General features: G+C 48.9%; 1 protein-coding gene across 15 annotated transcripts in view; it reads left to right on the top strand.

The window, feature by feature from the left end:
* Window positions 1-21165, top strand: part of LOC147030477 (transcription factor 12-like) — a 336231-nt gene that overhangs the window by 23011 nt on the left and 292055 nt on the right. For 3 of the 15 annotated variants that reach the window (XM_085874585.1, XM_085874595.1, XM_085874590.1), the window contains exon 2: window positions 1262-1465. The exons of the other annotated variants lie outside the window; for them this stretch is intronic. In XM_085874585.1, coding sequence (XP_085730711.1) covers window positions 1409-1465 — 57 coding nt within the window. In that variant the 5' untranslated portion in view covers window positions 1262-1408. The remainder of the gene's footprint in view (window positions 1-1261; window positions 1466-21165) is intronic. 15 annotated transcript variants of the gene reach the window in all.

The raw sequence follows: 21165 nt of genomic DNA, 5'->3' as shown, positions 1-21165 counted from the left end.
TTTTCTGGTGCAATGGTTCCTCTCGTACTTTTATGAATATTGCTATCACAACAAGCATTGGTATGGAAAAACTAACCTGTCGCACAATGGTCGAACTTGATGAGACCCCCAAAAAACAAAATGTTGGGTTTGCGGTAATATTCTGCTCAATGAAATGGGAGTCGGGAATGTTTTGGGGGGGAGGGATTCATTATTATTATTATTATTATTATTATTATTATTATTATTATTATTATTTTTCGACATGCTTAAATGGAAGCAGTACTTTATTTCACATTCTGCATCTTTACAACCACTATGTTGATAGTTGAAAAGATATAGAATCATGACCTTTAACATGCCCATAATAAGATACAAGTTGAGGGGTAAAACGTTATTGTGTACACAAGTCAGCAGAATAAATGACACCAATTTAGTATCTCCACAAGGTTTCCTTTAAACAGTAAAGCTAGTCTCAGCAGTGATAAAGACAGCATATCATTAACATGACTCAACAGAACATATGAAGGAATTGAAGAATACTAATCTCCAATTCATCATCCCTGAAAATCTTGTATATTCACATGTTAGACCCTTTCCAGTTGACAAAAATCTCAGAAAAATTGACAAAAAAAAATACTCTTCAAAATAAGAAACTTTCACCCCCCCCTCACCACCCCCAACTAATGCACAATAAATTTTATCCGCATAATCCGGCAACATAGCAATTGTTATACACCCCCACCCCTCGCCAGATACCCCCTGTGCCTGCCTCTTTCTCCACCTCCAAACTCTTCCCCCTCCCCTTCGCCTTTTCCCTCCCTCCTCTCACTCTCTCTTTCCCCTCCCTCCTGCCTTTCACCTCACCCCTCCCCTTCCTCCCCCCCCCCCCCCCACCCCCCCCCGTATTGCTGTCAGTGAGGCGACAGGTTGTATTTTCTCGTATAAAATAAAATTTCTTCATGTTTGCAGGGTATAAACAGGCCTATCCTTCACCCCTTCCCCAACAAAGGACAGTCTCGTCTATTAAAGTCACACACAAAACTGAGATAATGATAAGGTCTTGTAATTTTTCTTACTTTGTAACAAAAATGCCTTAAAATGATTTTCTAGAAATTCAGTTCTGTGTTTTAAAATATGCAGAATGAATATTTACACTTCGTTTTCAATTTTAAACCTATGTTTACAATAAGCTTCTTCTTTTTCTTCTTTTTCTTCTTTTTCTTCTTTTTCTTCTTTTTCTTCTTTTTCTTCTTTTTCTTCTTTTTCTTCTTCTTCGTAGCCGTTTTTCACCAGGCATGAGTATGTCAAATGCAGATCTCATGGGCCTGATATCATGTGTGTGTTGGTGACCACATCAGCACTTTAAGTGAACAAAAACGAACACCAAGTGTCTGCACTGCAACCATGATGTCTGTCAAAGTCAGGAATGTCAATCCAGGGTCCATTTTTCGACTTTGAACAAGACACCATCGATGTGTCCCAGGTGGGTTGTGTAATGTTTTTAAAATGTCGATAAGACTTAAAAAAATACAATATCAAGGCTCGTATAAGAGCTAACACACAGATCATATAACAAGGGGAGCAGGAAACAAGAGGGACGGGAGAGGGAAGCACAAAACAGTTTGCATGCAGATAGACAGATAGACACTAGACAACATCAAACCTGACTTCAGCCAAACGCAGTCGGTGACTGGGGGAAAATGATGCAATCTCAATTCTTGCCATCTTGTGAAATCTTTTTATTTTTTTGTCTTCCTCAGTTAGCAAGGCAATTAATGAGAACTCCCCAAACCCTCCCTCTCCATGGGAGGCAAAGCCACGTGGCTTTTCCATGCAACCGCAAACTGGGCATCTTCCGTCGATCCAACTCTTTCTTTGAAAATATCAGAGCTACTCAGTCTACGCGGCCTTTGTCCATAGCTCAATGGAGTGCCGTTCTTCCCTATCAGCTGGTGCCCCAACAACACATTTGTTTTATTTTGGATTCTGTGGAATATAAAGCTCTCAATATTATTGGAATCTTCCCTGATGTGACCGAAGCACAAGGTCTGTGGCTTTCACATCAGTAGTTTGTTTTTATTTTTGTTTTTCTTTTAAACAACAACTGCTCCGATATTGCTCACTCTGCTCTTTCAGTCTTCCGACCCTCCCAAGCAACTCCTGGATGCACATATTCTTCCAGCCACCTGCTCTGGGTTAAATTTCCACAGTCCAAGCTGGTTGCACATCTCAACTCCTTTGTTTCTCATTTCTCTCATTTATGAAAGATCCTTCCAGAGGCCGTTCTTTCCCAATCTTCCCTCCATGGCTTCAAGCAGCCAGTGGAGCATGACATCATGTCATCCCCCATTCTGAACCATGATCTTTCTTCCTCCCATTAACTCTTCTGAACCCAACCCATTTACTTGATAGTTTGAGTGTTTTCACCACTCCTCCCTCCCTCTTCTTTTTTTCATGCAAGAAACTAACTACATAGTAACTTTTAAGGGTGAAATACACTGTTCTCTTCCATTTTCCTTGGATGACAAGTACAATGCACCCATATGTGACGATCAATTCGAAGAATAAGGCCATTGTCTTTAAAATGAGAAAACAGGCTAATTTCAAATTCACATAATTACTTTTGATATCAGTTTATCACACTCAATTTTACTTCATGATGTTTTGAGAACAATTTCACCACCAAGACATCAAGTTTGAGGGTGTTGATCTGATTTGTGTAAGAAATAAATTGACAGTGCACTCCATGAACTGAAAATGAAAAAAAAAATTACAAAATGAATAAAGCAGGTCAAATGTTGAGGCTTTGGGGCAAGTTTTTGGGATGTGAAAGCATAATTTGCACACACACACACACACACACACACACACACACACACACACACACACACACACACACACACACACAAACACACAAACACACACACACACACACACACACACAAACACACAAACACACAAACACACAAACACACAAACACACAAACACACAAACACACAAACACACAAACACACAAACACACACACACTTCTTGGAAGTTAAAGAGCCCCAAAATTGTACCAGTTATAATTTGAGTAACAGGAATGAAATTATTATTGATATTGTTTTTTTAATTATTATTATTTTGATTGCATGAACAAACTTTGCTACTTCTTAGGTGATGAAAGTTGTGGTCAAGTTTCAGAAAAGAATGCAAGAACATATTTTGGGGAGCAACCCCCCCCCCTCTTCGATCCCGATACTTCTTCTTCTTATTTTTATTTATATATTTTTTATGTCATGAGCAATCTTTGGTACATCATGGGTTATGGTACATCACGGTGGTAGTCAAGTTTAATCAGAATTGTGTTTTTAATTTCTGAGAAGAAAGTAAATACTTAGTTTGGGGGAGCAACCCACCCCCCCCCCCCCAACCTCAATTTTTTTTTAATGGTGTGGCCTAACTTTGGTACATCACAGGTGAAGATGGTTGTCGTCAAGTTTCATCTAAATTGTGTGTAGTTTTGGAGATGAAAGAAAATACATATTTTGGGAGGTAACCCTCATAGAGCTCAATTTTTATTTATTTATTATTTGTAATTGGTGTGAACAAACTTTGGTACATCATGGGTGATGAAGGTTGTGGTCGTTTCATCAAAAATATGTGTGCAGTGTTGGAGAAGGAAGGAGATACATATTTTGGGTGAAGAACCCTCCTTATACTCTCTTGGACCCAATTTTTTTAATTTATATTTTGAATGTCATGAACAATCATTAGTACATCATGGGTGATGTCGGCTGTGGTCAAGTTTCACCAGAATGGAATGTGTAGTTTCTGCGAAGAGAGAAAATAAATATTTTTGGGGGGCAACCCTTGCCAGCCCCCTAAAGGCCCAATATATATATATATATATATATATATATATATATATATATATATATATATATATATATATATATATATATATATATATATATATATGTTTATTTATATATATATGTTTATTTATATATATATGTATATATATGTTTATTTATATATATATATATATATATAAATATATGTATATATATATATATATATATATATATATATATTGTCGCGAATTTGCGCCCGCCGGCGTGCGGACGGCCAGGTAACTCGGATCGCGGCACGTCGCTCACCGGACGGACAATTCAGTCGTGACCCTCCGGGAACTATCGCCCGGAGCCAGTCACGGGTGGGCCTTTCGACCTCACCACAATCGTGCCAATCAGCCACCCGCGTAGGATAGGGTTGTTTGCCAAACTCGACCTACCGAAGTACCCATGCGGATGGTAAACCGAGCGAGTGTACCTCGCCGCAGGTCGACTCCGGACACGAGCCGCTTGGGCGGCCCGTTCCGTACTATCTGGATAACCGAGTGGTGTTATCGTCGACCTCGACGGTTCAGATTATTTACCGGGCGTTGCACCCACTACGAACCCTTTACGTGAAGCAAGATGGAGGGTCAATAGAGAAAAGACAAAGCGAAACGGGAAAACAGTTCAACAAGCAAGCATTTTATTCACACGCACGTAAGGCACGTATTTACAGCCATACACAATCAAAATGCACATAAAGCAATTAAAACAAAAGAAACGATGCAGAGCTACAACCGAATACGCGTTCACACGGCAACACTTAAACAGTTCGACTTTACGAGACACAGCGCCACAAGATCCATACAAAAACCCCGAAAAGAAAATGGTGACTTCCCTTTTGCTGGTGAGTCCCTCTCCCGCAACCGTCAGCGTGGTCGCGCCCGGCCCCAACCTCTCTCGCGGCCGGCGAACCCTCTCCGGCACTCCCCGTCCGGACGCACAGGTCCACCTCGCAACGGCCCTGCCGTGTCTCCCGTCCGTGCCTTCATGACAGGGCCGCTCGCCAAGGTGTGGGCACAGGACCTCTTCCTGAAGACCAACTCTCCACAATAACCAACCGAACCACCAGCCAAGACGAAGAGGAAGAAAAAGTGCTCGTTGCGCCCGCCCGTGTCCGTCTTTTATCGCCCGGGGCTCTGCCTTTCACCCCGCCCCGTTCTCGGCTCCACCTTCCTTCGAGAGGGTTCCTGAAAAAGGCGTTCCCTCATGCTTTCCCTCCACCCTGCTCCGTCCGGGCGCCGAAGGAGTCAGTTTTTGGCTCGGAGCCAGAAAATTATTCCCCCAAAAAGAGGCCCCACCTTTACATGACCTGTGACCTTTGACCTGCATCGCTCTTCCTCCACTCCAAAGCGTGGGGAAGTCAGACGGGAAAAACAGGTGGGAAAAGCCCACCGAGCATCCTTGTTGGTTTTTGTTTGTTCCTCCGCGGAGATCGTAACCGCACGGAGCCTGTTGAATGGCAAGTGGCGGAGATGTGGTAGCATAGATGGTGGAGGTGGCATGGTTGCAGTGTGGTTGGCGCTGTGATGGGGATGGCATGGTTGTTGCAATGTTGTGTGTTTGAAATAAAAGATAGAAAAAGAAAAACGCCTAACTCAAAGGATCGCAGCCCGAATGGATCACATAAATTCCCTCTCTACAACGGGTTTGGGCTAACTACACATGTACTTAGAGATATCTCACCTACGGGCCCTTTATGGTGTAATGCGAATTTCCACATCCGTAACACTACCCCCTCCCCTTTTCACAGACTCGTCCCGAGTCGTCAAATTCTCGTGTGCCATCATGTGTAGTTCTCCCTGAGTACGTTTTACCTTCGGATCCCTGAGTGCGACATTCATGGTATTCGTGTCCCCAAAATAAATAACCTACGGGCTGAGTAACTAACTCAACAAACCCACTCATACGGACGACTTAAATAAAATTGCCGGCGCTAAGACATACATACCGGGGGCGCACTCTTATTTCCAGTACATCTTAATCTTAACTTACAAATTTTACACGAAACCATGGCTCAGGATCTATGGACTCTGCAGGAAGCAAAACAAAAGTCAACCGGCGCACGGGCCGCCACTGCAGGCCCGTGTTGTAGCTGCCAACAGGACAGTTCTTGCAGCGTGCAAACTGTTGCTTGATGATCCTGGCACACAGGGCAATGAACAAGGGGGGGGGGGGAAATCAAAACAGAACGGGGCAAAATGACGAGGGCAGTAGGCATGGCATGGCAAAGCAGGGCCACTGTAGCAAACAGGCCTTGAAGCAAAACACCAGCAGACGATCCGGCCAGCACAGGCCTTGCAGTAACACAGCTGCTGACGATCCGGCCGGTACAGGCCTCGTAGCAAATCACAGCCAGCCGATGAAGTGGGCCGGCCTTTGCCTTTCAGTGGAGGTTGGTGGAGAGAATGCGGTGGTGCTGGCCACTCGGAAGGCGGGCTCGGACCTACCCTACGGTCTCCCTGCCAACCTATCGCCTTTGCCTGTCACTGTCCATACCCACTCCCTTAATTTGTACAACCCAATTTTGCCCCAACTTATTTTGTTGTTGTTTTTATTTTTACTTCCCCACTATAAATCGTCCCCTAACCGCCTTTATCGTCCTTGTTCGGCTAACCTATCGTCTCCTAGCCTACTCCCAACCCCTACATTCCCTTCCTGGAGGGGAATTAGGGAGAGCTAGCGTCCTGTGTCGAGGCCCAATCTAAGCCTCAAGATGGCCTCCCTAGACTTCAGCGATCTAGCCCAAAGTGGGTCCAGCGGCCCACAACGAGAGCGAAGGGAAGGATGGTGCGGAGGGGTACACTTCCTAACGTACCCTAACCATTAACCTTTAAACTACCCCGGGGCTTTCAACAAGCGCCTCTCGCTTAATCTATTGGTTCTAACAACCCAGATTCCCGTCGTCTGTGTTGGTGTCCTCTCAATTTTGGGCCTAGCTCTCCCAATTTTCTTCCCGTGCCCTCACACGGTCTCACGGCTGGGACGCGTGGCTCCCTTGGGAGGCACGACCCTCTGCCGATTCTCGAACAATGGCACCCCCGGGCACTACACTGCCTCCGAGCCTACCAGCTCCCTAACACCGGGGAGTGCCCTCCATTGTAACTCCCCTGCAACGCTCACGTGGCAGGCTGGCTTCCCAGGCCCCTTTCCGAGGGTCACCCGTGCCCATAACACTGCCCAAGCGGCTAACAGCGCCCCGGGCCCCGGCATCATGCGGGCACACCCGTGCCCACTACGCTATCCCGGCCCCCCATGGGCCCTTGGCCGACCACGACCGACTAGGCCGGTGCCGGGAGTACCCACTCAGGGATACTCACCTTTCGCAGCCACGCTCCCAGCCCTTCAACAGGGCTCCTGCACCCCTCCAAACGAGTTTCGAGCCTACTTTCCCACCAACAACAAAAGGACCTCCATTTTGTCAATTTGACTAACCCAGCTAACTCACTCTACACTGACCCCGGGGTCCCTTGGGCGGGAGTCACTCCTCTCCCCAATCACTCATCGCACCATGCATTCCACATTCGCTTCATTCACTCAGACCCGCTGGCCTCACTCACTCAACAAGCACATGTTTCCACTCAAATCACCAACTCTTCAACACACACACCGCTGAACTCTGCCATCCTTCTAACTACCTCCCGTAACTACCTCGTGCTCCCACGTCGTCCCTTAAACTATAGCACGTTCCATTGAGCACGACGTCCCCACTACACATTCACTGTCTGTCCATGTCTCCAAATAAACCCTTCTCCATCCCAGATCTGACTAAAAATCCCTCTAACTAATCCATTCCACGGGCTCCATGAGGACTTACCCCTGCCCCATGGAGCCGGTCTAGCTAAGCTAACCCTTCCCCCTAACTAGTTCCATCCTGTGCCCAGGCAGGGGGTCTTCCACCCCATGCCCGGGAATCCTGTTCACCCGAAAGCGAGGCTTGGTTTTTTTTTTCTTCCAATTACGCGCAGCACCAGCGCGGCAACTCGCAACCTGCGCACTTTGCCCGTGACGTCATGGCAGCGGTTCGCGTCCCTCGTCCCTCTTGGAGGGCACCATCCGGCAGGGATTCACCCTCCTGCCGGATTCCAACCACATGTGCCATGACGCCACTCCGCACATTAAAAAAACCAAGCCTCACGCTTCGAGGGGTTCGCCACGCGAACACATGTGCTCTGCCCGTCGGAGCTTAACACACACGCCCGCGTGGAGAACCCGTCCGGTCTGAATCCGAAATCCTGCCTAAACTTTGTCCGTCCGCGGGATCGGCAAATCCACCGCTGGCGTTTCCGGACCGGGCTTCACTCCCGCAAGCGAGCACGTGGCGGCCTCGTGCTTTGCACAGCACGGACCGCGCGCTCGCTACTGGGTGAGCCCGGCGCGGTCACCGTTACAGCTACGGCCGCTATTCGGCCTTTGTCTCTCTGTTGCCGTCTCCGTCGCCATTCAATCCACGCACACATGCGTGTTACGACGCTCACACTCCACTCCATCAAACTCACATTCACACCGGGAGACTCAGCTGCGTGCTCCCACATGCCGACCGTCATCTCCCTTACATACCGCTCTCTCACACACACAGTCTCTCTCACACTCGGCCGCTCATTCAAGCATGCCATTGCCCTTGCACACGTGGTTCCATTCACACACGGCCGTTCACCCGCACCCGTGGCTCCTTCCACACATGGTGCCTCATCCACACATGGCGTGCCGGGACACTTGCCACACTTCGGCACACTTGCCACCACACCACTCGCACACGGGGCCGCACTCACAACTTGCACCACACACACCGGGACAACACTCGTAACCACACACACCGGGACACTCACGCTGGAGACTCGCCCTACCACCAGGGGTTCTGGGGCCTCTCCACCCCCCAAGCTGCACGTGCACTCATTCGCAGCACTCCTCCCCTCGACCTCGCAAAGCACGACCGAACCCAACTGGTCGTGCTCAGCTTCAAGGGAGCATACTCCCTCCTCTCGTTCCTGGAGGAGGCTATCCAGCTGCTCGCACCGGGTCCCTACACGGTCCGCCAGCTCACCCCCATTGTCCTCCACTAACTCTGTGTGCGTGTGTGCTCGTCTTCAACCCCGTCCAATTCACTCTCTATCTCCCGCGTCTGTGCTATTTCCGTCTCTTCCCTTGTTATCTCCCTCATGCACGTCTCCATCACCCCAATTAGTTTTTCCCTCTCGGTCACCGTCACTGTTGCTCTCTCCGTCACCTTTACAAGTCTCATCCAACACGTCCCCCGAATTACCCAGCCCTCACCCGCCTCCACCGCCGGCCCGACAACCATTGCACTCCCTCCCAGCTCGTTCGATCCCACACTTGGCGTCCCCATTTTGAGCTCCCCTGTTATTGCCTTCATGCCCGCCTGCAGGCTTCGGCCCATTTGCTGCATCTCACCCCGCATTTCTTTCATTTCTTCCTTCATTCGTTGTACATTCCTATCCATCTCGTTTTTCAGCATGGCGAATAGCTGGGCCATGTCGAGTGCACTCGGCTGAGCCGATTCGGCAAGGATAGGGGGGGTTTTGGCGGAAAGAGGGAGGGAGGTGTCATATACCGTGGCCGCCGCCGCACCCATTTCGGGCTCTGGGTTAAGTTGTGGGTATTCGTGTTCCTGCACAACAAACATTTCCTGCCCGGGGCTTTCATCCTGGGCCATGGATTCTAACAGTTCTACATCCATTTCTACTACCCCCGGCTCCCGCTCGCCTTGAGACTCCATCTTATTTCACGTAAGAGGTTAATTTTAAATCGCTCGTAATTTGGAGGGAATCGGGGGTCGCTCCTCTCACCCCTAAACCGATTCCCCGTGAATTTAGCTTGGAGGCGGGAGGGATTCGAATCCCACTCCCGGACACCAGTGTTGCCAGGAGGGGGATGGGTTTGTATCCTACGACCTGAGAACAGTGTCGCGAATTCGCGCCCGCCGGCGTACGGATGGCCACATAACTCGGATCGCGGCACGTCGTCCACCGGACGGACAATTCAGTCGTGACCCTCCGGGAACTATCGCCCGGAGCCAGTCACAGGTGGGCCTTTCGACCTCACCACAATCGTGCCAATCAGCCACCCGCGTAGGATAGGGTTGTTCGCCAAACTCGACCTACCTAAGTACCCACGCGGATGGTAAACCGTGTGATCATACCCCGCCGCAGGTCGACTCCGGACACGAGCCGCTTTGGCGGCCCGTTCCGTACTATCGGGATAACCGAGCGGTGTTATCATCGACCTCGACGGTTCAGATTATTATTTACCGGGCGTTGCACCCACGCCGAACCCTTTACGTGAAGCAAGATGGAGGGTCAATAGAGAAAAGACAAAGCGAAATGGGAAAACAGTTCAACAAGCAAGCATTTTATTCACACGCACACACAGACAAGCACATAAGGCACGTCTTTACTGCCATACACAATCAAAATGCACATAAAGTAATTAAAACAAAAGAAACGATGCAGAGTTACAACCGAATACGCGTACACGCGGCAACACTTAAACAGTTCTACTTTACGAGACATGGCGCCACAAGATCCATACAAAAACCCCAAAGAAAAGAAAATGGTGACTTCCCTTTGGCTGGTGAGTCCCTATCCCGCGACCGTCAGCATGGTCGCGCGTTGCCCCGACCTCTCTCGCGGCCGGCGAACCCTCTCCGGCACTCCCCGTCCGGACACACAGTTCCACCTCGCAACGGGCGCTGCCACGTCTCCTGTCCGTGCCTTCGTGACAGGGCCGCTCGCCAAGGCGCGGGCACAGGACCTCTTCCTGAAGACCAACTCTCCACAAAAACCACCCGAACCACCAGCCAAGACGAAGAGGAAGAAAAAGCGCTCGTTGCGCCCGCCCGTGTCTGTCTTTTATCGCCCGGGGCTCCGCCCTTCGCCCCACCCCGTTCTCGGCTCCACCTTCCTTCGAGAGGGTTCCTGAAAAAGGCGTTCTCTCACGCTTTCCCTCCACCCCGCTCCGTCCGGGGGCCGAGGGAGTCAGTTTTTGGCTTGGAGCCAGAGAATTATTCCCCCAAAAAGAGGCCCACCTTTACATGACCTCTGACCTTTGACCTGCATCGCTCTTCCTCCACTCCAAAGCGCGGGGAAGTCAGACGGGAAAAACAGGTGGGAAAAGCCCACCGAGCATCCTTGTTTGTTTTTGTTTGTTCCTCCGCGGAGATCGTAACCGCATGGAGCCTGTTGAATGGCGAGTGGCGAAGATGTGGTCGCGTAGATGGTGGATGGGGCGTGGTTGCAGTGTGGTTGGCACTGTGATGGGGATGGCGTGGTTGTTGAAATGTTGTGTGTTTGAAATAAAAGATAGAAAAAGAAAAACGCCTAACTCAAAGGATCGCAGCCCGAATGGTTCACGTAAATTCCCTCTATACAACGGGTTTGGGCTAACGACACATGTACTGAGAGATATCTCACCTTCGGGCCCTTTATGGTGTAATGCGAATTTCCACAGCCGTAACTATATATATATATATATATATATATATATATATATATATATATATATATATATATATATATATATATATATATATATATATATATATATATATATATATATATATATATATATATATATATATATATATATAGTAGTCCTTCTGTCTGTCTGTTTGTTTGTAACCAATAAGCTCCTCGACCAGTGATCCGATCTTGATGAAACATTACACACATATAGACCTAACATTCAGCTCCAGGATGCGCAAAGTGGCTTTCCATAAAAATGAAAATATATATATAAAAAAAAATAATAATAAAATTCCCATTCAAAAAAAAAAATGCCTTTCGAATAGTGCGCCGGCGTATTAATCGTAACGCTTGGGTTTTTTGAAATACAAAATGTTCGTATTCGTTGACTTTTTAAACATACAGATTCTCCTGTTATTTGAATTCTCGAACTGCACGCGCACGGCAACAGCTAACTGCTGATAGATCTGCTCATGAACAAGCCAGGCAAGCAGAGTCGGCTGCAGAGGGAGAGAGTAGTCTTACTGCTGATATATCTGCTCATGAACGGGCTCGGCAAACAGTCGGCTGCAGAGAGAGAGCGTTGCCTAACTGCAAATAGAGCGTCACACCGGGCGAGAGAAGCACAAAACTCACGTTCCAGCTTTCTCGGTCTGGGTGTTGTCAGGCATCAAGGACAGTTGCCACTGCTGCTACAAACATTGAGTGGCTCAAGGCCGCCTTCAACTATGACCTCTCTGAGGATTACGGCAGCATAAAGCCTTCCTTCCATAAATCTGAGGAATTAAAGAAGCCTTCCTAATTTTCTCCATTCAACTAATGCCTCAGTCTAACTAGCGTGAGGAAAATAGGACAAATTTCCCGGGTATTACTGGGTACTTCAGCTTATATATGTATGTATATATATATATATATATGTATGTATATATATATGTATGTATATATATATATATATATATATATATATATATATATATATATATATAATATATATGTATATATATTGTTACGGCTGTGGAAATTCGCATTACACCATAAAGGGCCCGTAGGTGAGAAATCTCTAACTTCATGTGTAGTTTGCCCAAACCCGTTGTATAGAGGGAATTTATGTGATCCATTCGAGCTGCGATCCTTTGAGTTCGGCGTTTTTCTTTTTCTAACTTTTATTTCAAACACACAACATTTCAACAACCACGCCATCCCCATCACAGCGCCAACCACACTGCAACCACACCACCTCCACCATCTACGCTACCACATCTTCGCCACTCACCATTCAACAGGCTCCGTGCGGTTACGACCTCTGCGGAGGAACAAACAAAAACCAACAAGGATGCCGGGCGCGTCCACGCTGACGGTCGCGGGAGAGGGACTCGCCAGCCAAAGGGAAGTCACCATTTTCTTTTCTTTGGGATTTTTGTATGGTCTTGTGGAGCCGTGTCTCGTAAAGTAGAACTGTTTAAGTGTTGCCGTGTGTATGCGTATTCGGTTGTTGCTCTGCATCGTTTCTTTTGTTTTAATTGCTTGATGTGCATTTTGATTGTGTATTGCTGTAAATACGTGCCTTACGTGCTTGTCTGTGTGTGCGTGTGAATAAAATGCTTGCTTTTTGAACTGTGCCCGTTTCGCTTTGTCTTTTCTCTATTGACCCTCCATGTTGCATCACGGAAAGGGGGTTCGTCGTGGGTGCAACATCCCAGTATTTAATCGGAACCGTCAAGGCCGACGATAACACCGCTCGGTTATCACTGCAGCACGGAACGGACCGCTTAAGCGGTTTGTGTCCGGAGTCGGCCTGTGGCATGATATGATCGCCCGGTCGACCATCCGCGCAGGTACTTAGATCGAATTTGGCGAGCAACCCCATCCTGCGTGGGTGGGCAATTGGCACGGTCGTGGTGGGGTTAAATCCCCACCCGTGACGAGCTCCTGGCGTTGTTCCGAGAGGGTCACGACAGAATTGTCCTTCCGGTGGGCGACGTGCGCGATTCGAGTGACGCGGCCGTCCGCACGCTGGCGGGCGCGAATTCGCAACACTGGTGTCAGCTCGTGGGACACGAACCCATCCCCCTCCTCGCAACACTGGTGTCCGGGAGTGGGATTTGAATCCCTCCCGCCTCCAAGCTAAATTCACGGGAATCGGTTTGGGGTGAGTGGAGCGACCACCGATTCCCTCCAAATTACGAGCAATTAAAATTAACCCCTTACGAGAAATAAGATGGAGTCTAAAGGCGAGCGGGAGCCGGGGGTAATAGAAATGGATGTAGAACTGTTGGAATCCATGGCCCAGGATGAAAGCCCTGAGCAGGAAATGTTTATTGTGCAGGAACAGTTTCCCCCTCAACTGAACCCAGAGCCCGAAATTGCTGCGGCGGCGGCCGCGGTGTATGACACTTCCCTCCCTCTTTCCGCCAAAACCCCCCGATCCTTGCCGAATCGGCTCAGCCGAGTGCGCCCGACATGGCCCAGCTATGCGCCATGCTGGCGGCAATGAATGCGAAGATGGATACAAACACAAATGAAATGAAAAACGATAGAAGGCGAATTTGAAGGAAGAAATGAGAGAACTGCGGGGTGAGATGCAGCAAATAGGCCGAAGCCTGCAGGCGGGCACATGAAGGCAATAGCGTGCAGTGAAGTGTGGACAACGGAGTGCGTAATGGCGACGCCATGTGTGGGAGCGAACGAGCTTGGAGGGAGTGCAACGGTTGTCGAGCCCGCAATGGAGGCGGGTGAGGGCATAATAATTTGGGGGGCATGTTGGGCGAGAAGTGTAAAGGTGACGGAAAAAGTGACGGTGACCGAGAGGGAAAAATTAAATGGGGTGACCGAAATGTGTGAGACGAGACACGAGGTGACGACGGAAAGAAGAAAAGAAATAATAGTTGAGACAAGGGAGATAACAAGGGAAGAGACAGAAATAATAGAGACAAGGGAGATAGAGGGTGAATTGGACGAGGTTAAGGACGAACACACACACACACACACACACACACACACATTGAGGTGGGGAGGACCATGAGGGGGAGCTGGCGGACTGTTTCGTGACCCGGTGCAAGCAGCTGGATGGCCTCCTCCAGGAACGAGGGGAGGGAGCATGCCCCCTTGAGGCTACTCACGACCAGGTGAGTTCGGTCGTGTCGAGCGAGTTCGAGGGGACGGGTGCTGTGGACAGGTGCACGCCGAGCTTGGGGGGTATAGAGGCCCGGAAACCCTTGGGGTGGCACAAATCCCCAGTGTTGTTGTCCCGGTGTGTGTGGTGCATGGTGTGAGTGCGCCCCGTGTGTGTGTTGTGGTGGCAAGTGTGCCGAGGTGCGTGCTTCCCAGCAAGCCGTGTGTCGATGAGGCACCGCGTGCGAGTGTAAGGAGGACAATGTGTGTAAGAGAGCGGTATGTGAGGGAGATGACGGTTGGCATGCGGGAGCACGCAGCCGCGTCTCCCGGGGTGAGTGTGATGGAATGGAGCTTGAGCGCGAGAGTGCGACGGAGACAACGGCGACAGAGGGACAAAAGCCGGGTTGCGGCCGTAGTTTCAATGGGCACCGCGCCGGGTTCATCCAGCAGCGAGCGTGCGGTCCGTGCTGTGCAACGCACGAGGCCGCCACGTGCTCGCTTTCGGGAGTGAAACCCGGTCCGGAAACGCACGCAGTCGATTTGCCGATCCCGCGGACGGACAAAGGTGAGGCAGGATGACGTATTTGGACCGGATGGGTTCTCCACGCGGGCGTGTGTGTTAAGCTCCACCGGGCAGAGCACATGTGTTCGCGTGGGGAACCCCTCAAAGCGTGAGGCTTGGTTTTTTTTTTAATGCGCGGAGTGGCGTCAAGGCACATGTGGTTGGAATCCGGCAGGAGGGTGAATCCCTGCCGGATGGTGCCGTCCAAGAGAGAAGAGGGACGCGAACCGCTGCCATGACATCACGGGCAAAGTGCGCAGGTTGCGAGTTGCCGCGCTGGTGCTGCACGTAATTGGAAAAAAAACCAAAAAAAAAAACCCAAGCCTCGCTTTCGGGTGAACAGGATTCCAGGGCATGGGGTGGAAGACCCCCCTGCCCGGGCACAGGATGACACTAGCCAGGGGGAAGGGTTAGCTTAGTTCAACCGACTTCATGGGACAGGGGTAAGTCCTCATGGAGTCCGTGGAGTGGATTAGGTCGAAGGATTGTAGTTGAGATTTAGGAAGGGAGATGGGAAAAGATTTTTTGAGAACAGTGACAGGCTTTGGATGTGTAGAGGGGACGTAGATTAGCTGTGTAGTGTTAAATGGAATGTGCTATTAGTGTAAGGGATGGCGTGGGAGCACGAGTTAGTTTGGGGATTTAGGAAGCAGAAGGATGGCAGAGTTCAGCGGTGTGTGTGTTGAAGAGCGGAAATGTGCTTGGTGAGTGAGTGAGGCCAGCGGGTCTGTGTGTATGGAGCGAATGGGGAATGCATGGTGCGATGAGTGATTGGGGGGAGGAGTGACTCCCGCCCAAGGGACCCCGGGGTCAGTGTAGAGTGAGTTAGCTGGGTTAGTTAAATTTAGCAAATGGAGGTCGTTTTGCTGTTGGTGTGAATGTAGGCTCGATACCCATTTGGAGGGGTGCAGGAGCCCTGTTGACGGGCTGGGAGCGTGGCTGCGAAAGGTGAGTATCGCTGAGTGGGAACCCCCGGCACCAGGCGAGTCGGCCGTTGTAGGCCAAGAGCCCATGAGTGGCCGGGATAGCGTAGTAGGCACGGGTGCGCCCGCATGATGCGGGGGCCCGGGGCGTCGTTAGCCACGTGGGCAGTGTTGTGGGCATGGGTGACCCTCGGAAAGGGGCCCGGGCAGCCAGCCTGCCACGTGAGCGTTTCAGGGGAGTCGCCAGAGAGGGCACTCCCCGGTGTTTAGGGAGCTGGTAGGCTCAGAGGCAGTGTAGTGCCCGGGGGTGCCATCGTTGGAGAATTGGCAGAGGGTCGTGCCTGCCAAGGGAGCCACGCTTCCCAGCCATGAGACCGTGTGAGGGCACGGGAAGAAAATTGGGGGGCGAGCCCCGAAATTTGAGAGGACACCAACACAGGCGACGGGAATCTGGGTTTTTAGAACCAATAGCTTTAGCGAGAGGCGCTTGTTGAAAGCCCTGGGGTAGTTGAAGAGATAATGGTTAGGGTAGATTAGGAGATGTACCCCTCCGCACCATCCATCCCTTCGCTCTCGTTGTGGGCCGCTGGACCCACTTTGGGTTAGATCGCTGAAGTCTGGGGAGGCCATCCTGAGGCTTGAGTTGGGCCTCGACACAGGACGCTAGCTCTCCCTCATTCCCCTCAGGGAAGGGAACGCCGGGGTTGGGAGTAGGCTCGGGGATGATAGGTTCGCCGAACAAGGACGATAAAGGGGGTTTGGGGACGAATTATAGTGGGGAAAGATGAAAATAAAACAACAAAAAAATAAAAGGGGGGCTAAATTGGGTTTGACAAATTAAGGGAGTGGGTATAGACAGTGACAGGCAAAGGCGATAGGTGGGATGGAAACAAGTAGGTAGGTCCGAGCCCTCCTTCTGAGTGGGCAGCACCACCGCACTCCCTCCACCAACCTCCACTGAAAGGCAAATGCCGGCCAACTTCAAAGGCTGGCTGTTTTGCTGCGAGGCCTGTACCGGCCGGATCGTCTGCAGCTGTTTTCTTCAAGGCCTGTGCCGGCCAGTTCGTCTGCCGGCTGTTTGCCTGCAACGGCCTTGTTCTGCAGGCTGTCTTTGCCTGCTGCCTTTGCCATGCCATGCCTACTCCCCACATCATCAGTTTGCCCCCGTTCAATTCTGCTTTGCCCCCCCCCCCCTGTTCATTTCCATGCATGCCGGGATCATCGTAAAAGCAACAGTTTGCAAGCTGCAAGAACTGTCCTGTTGGCAGCTACAACACGGGCCTGCAGTGGCGGCCCGTGCACCGGTTGATTTTTGTTTTGCTCCCTGCAGAGTCCATAGATCCTGGGCCATGGTTTCGTGTAAAATTTGTAAGTTAAGGTTAAGATGTACTGTAAATAAAAGTGCACCCCCGGCATGTATGTCTTAGTGCCGGCAATTTCATTTAAGTCGTCTGAGTGAGTGGGTTTGTTTAGTTAGTTACTCAGCCCTCAGGTTATTTCTTTTGGGGACACCAATACCATGAATGTCGCACTCAGGGATCCGTAGGTAAAACGTACTCGGGGAGAACTGCACATGATGGCACACGAGAATTTGACGACTCGGGATGAGTCTGTAAAAAGGGGAGGGGGTAGTGTTACGGCTGTGGAAATTCCCAAACCACCATTCAGGACCCGTAGGTGAGATATCTCTAAGTACATGTGTAGTTAGCCCAAACCCGTTGTATAGAGGAAATTTATGTGATCCATTCGGGCTGCGATCCTTTGAGTTAGGCGTTTTTCTTTTTCTATCTTTTATTTCAAACACAACATTTCAACAACCACGCCATCCCCATCACAGCGCCAACCACACTGCAACCACGCCACCTCCACCATCTACGCTATCACATCTTCGCCGCTCGCCATTCAACAGGCTCCGTGCGGTTACGATCTCCGCGGAGGAACAAACAAAAACCAACAAGGATGCTCGGTGGGCTTTTCCCGCCTGTTTTTCCCATCTGACTTCCCCGTGCTTTGGAGTGGAGGAAGAGCGATGCAGGTCAAAGGTCAGAGGTCATGTAAAGGTGGGGCCTCTTTCTGGGGGAATAATTCGCTGGCTCCGAGCCAAAAACTGACTCCCTCGGCCCCCAGACGGAGCAGGTTGGAGGGAAAGCGTGAGGGAACGCCCTTTTCGGGAACCCTCTCGAAGGAAGGTGGAGCCGAGAATGGGGCGGAGCGAAGGGCGGAGCCCCTGGCGGTAAAAGACGGACACGGGCAGGCGCAAGGAGCGCTTTTTCTTCCTCTTCGTCTTGGCTGGTGGTTCGGTTGGTTTTTGTGGAGTGTTTGTCTTCAGGAAGAGGTCCTGTGCCCGCGCCTTTGTGAGCGGCCCTGTCACGAAGGCATGGACGGGAGACGCGGCAGCGCCTGTTGCGAGGTGGACCTGTGCGTCCGGGCGGGGAGTGCCGGAGAGGGTTCGCCGGGCACGACCACGCTGACGGTCGCGGTAGAGGGACTCACCAGCCAAAGGGAAGTCACCATTTTCTTTTCTTTGGGGTTTTTGTATGGATCTTGTGGCGCCGTGTCTCATAAAGTAGAACTGTTTAAGTGTTGCCGTGTGTACGCGTATTCGGTTGTTGCTCTGCATTGTTTCTTTTGTTTTAATTACTTTATGTGCATTTTGATTGTGTATTGCTGTAAATACGTGCCTTACATGCTTGTCTGTGTGTGCGTTTGAATAAAATGCTTGCTTGTTTAACTGTGCCCATTTCGCTTTGTCTTTTCTCTGTTGACCCTCCATCTTGCATCACGGAAAGGGGTTCGTCGTGGGTGCAACATCCCAGTAATTAATCGGAACCGTCAAGGCCGACGATAACACCGCTCGGTTATCACTGTAGCACGGAACGGACCGCTTTAGCGGTTCGTGTCCAGAGTCGGCCTGTGGCATGGTACGATCGCCCGGTCTGCCATCCGCGCAGGAACTTAGGTCGATCGAATTTGGCGAGCAACCCTATCCTGCACGGGTGGGCATTTGGCACGGTCGTGGTGGGGTTAAACCCCCACCCGTGACGAGCTCCCGGCGTTGTTCCAAGCGGGTCACTACACAATTGTCCGTCCGGTGGGTGATGTGCCGCGATTCGAGTGACGCGGCCGTCCGCACGCCGTCGGGCGTGAATTCGCAACAAAAAAAAAAAAATATATATATATATATATATATGTATATATATATATATACATATGTATATATATATATATATATATATATATATATATATATATATATATATATATATATATATACATATGTATATATATATATATATACATATACATATGTATGTATATATATATATATATATATATATATATATATATCCGGTCCCCGACTTACGATTGTTCGACTTGTGATTTTTTTGATTTTACGATGGTGTGAAAGTGAGCTGTTATGGTTTGTAGAAACCGCATTCAGTAGAAACTCAAGAGAAGACCAGATACTCGAGCCTCATCATAAGAGAGAGAAATTTATGACCCTGTCGCTGGTAGCATCTCCATCATCCTCATCATCCAGCAATTCATTTTAGTTCAATGCTTCAAACATTCTTCAGGCCCAGTGGATAATTTACTGTTCTGGCTGTTCTATACGATGTAATGCGCCGACGTAACAAATCTGTTTCCGAGAAACCGTGACTCGAGAAGGTTCTTGATCATGTGGTTCGCTTTTCCCTTGACATGGTGATTGGAGGAGGGTTCATGATCACGTGTGTCCCATGTGAAGCACTCGTTCCTCGCTATTTTTTTATTTTCATAAATATAACACTGAAAAACAAGGGATTTCCCAAGGGATGATATTACTGCACATGTTATTTGATGTCCAGATGTGCAATATTGAGGCAAATGGATAGCGGCTCCGCCCCCATGAGGCGGATTGACAGTTGTACAGTCCCGCCCACCCCTCAGACCCTGCCTATTCTTTTACAAAGGAATTTAGTTTTGTGGAATCCTTCAGAGTGATTAAAATTACAACACCAAAGGATGATCGACAAGGTAAAACTCTGTTGAATGGTCCCAGAACCTGTTCTTCTGAATGATCTGGAGAACTGAAAAGTGACAATCAGCTGAACAAACCAAGTCGGTTCTCATGTGTAACCAAAGCATGTTTAAGGTTGGCTCGGCAAAGCCATGATGTTCAGTTGGTTTGATGTTTTAAATGCATGCATTTTTCGATGCATTATCAACTTACGATATTTTCAACTTACGATGGGTTTATCGGGACGTACCTCCATCGTAAATCGGGGACCGGCTGTGTATATATATATATATATATATATATATATATATATATATATATATATTTTGGCACGCCCCTTTCTTTGTTCCACCATCAGATTTTTGTTACTGCATGAAATGAAACAAGATTTGGCACAGATACTAATGATATTATTGTCTTCCTTAAGAGGCCCCTCAAAATTCGTTTTGATGCATTTTCACAAACTCCAACGGATTCCATTCAAATTCGGTACGATTATGGCTTTTGGTCCAACTTAGGTCATTGGCTATAAAAAATTTTTCCATAACACTTCCGATATTCGAAAAAATCGATAAATCGATAATCCCTTATGGGATTTTCAATTCAAAACCGCTCAAGTTTAAGGCCGACTGGGGACGCAAATTTCCACTTTGCCCCGGGCGCTGTTTACCTCCGCTACGCCAAGCTGTTAGGGTTAGCGTTAGTGTTAGGGTTAGGGTTAGCTACCCTAACCCTAACTGCTAACCCTAACCACTAACCCTAACCCTAACTGCAACCCTAACCCTAACCGCTAACCCTAACCCTAACCGCTAACCGCTAACAGCTATTCAGGAAATTTGCAAGAAAGCCCGGGCAACGCCAGGCTTTATTGCTCGGCCGAGCAACGCCGGGCATTACTACTAGTGTCTGTGTGTGTGTGTGTGTGTGTGTGTGTGTGTATGTATGTATGTATGTATATATATATATATATATATATATATATATATGTATGTATGTATGTATGTATGTATATATATATATATGTATGTATGTATGTATGTATGTATATATATATATATGTATGTATGTATGTATATATATATATATATATGTATATGTGTATATATGTGTATATGTATATATATATGTATGTATATGTATATATACATACAGTTGATGGAGCCTGCTGTTGGCATCGTGGTTCGGGTAGCGGCTTGGGATCCAAAGGGTCCTGAGTTCAAGCC

Source organism: Eptatretus burgeri, chromosome 3 (genome assembly GCF_056783735.1).
Source record: "Eptatretus burgeri isolate ZD-2024b chromosome 3, Ebu_testis_v1, whole genome shotgun sequence".
Lineage (NCBI taxonomy): Eukaryota > Metazoa > Chordata > Myxini > Myxiniformes > Myxinidae > Eptatretus > Eptatretus burgeri.
Note: the sequence above shows the minus strand (reverse complement) of the source record. Positions and strands in the feature narration are given on the sequence as shown.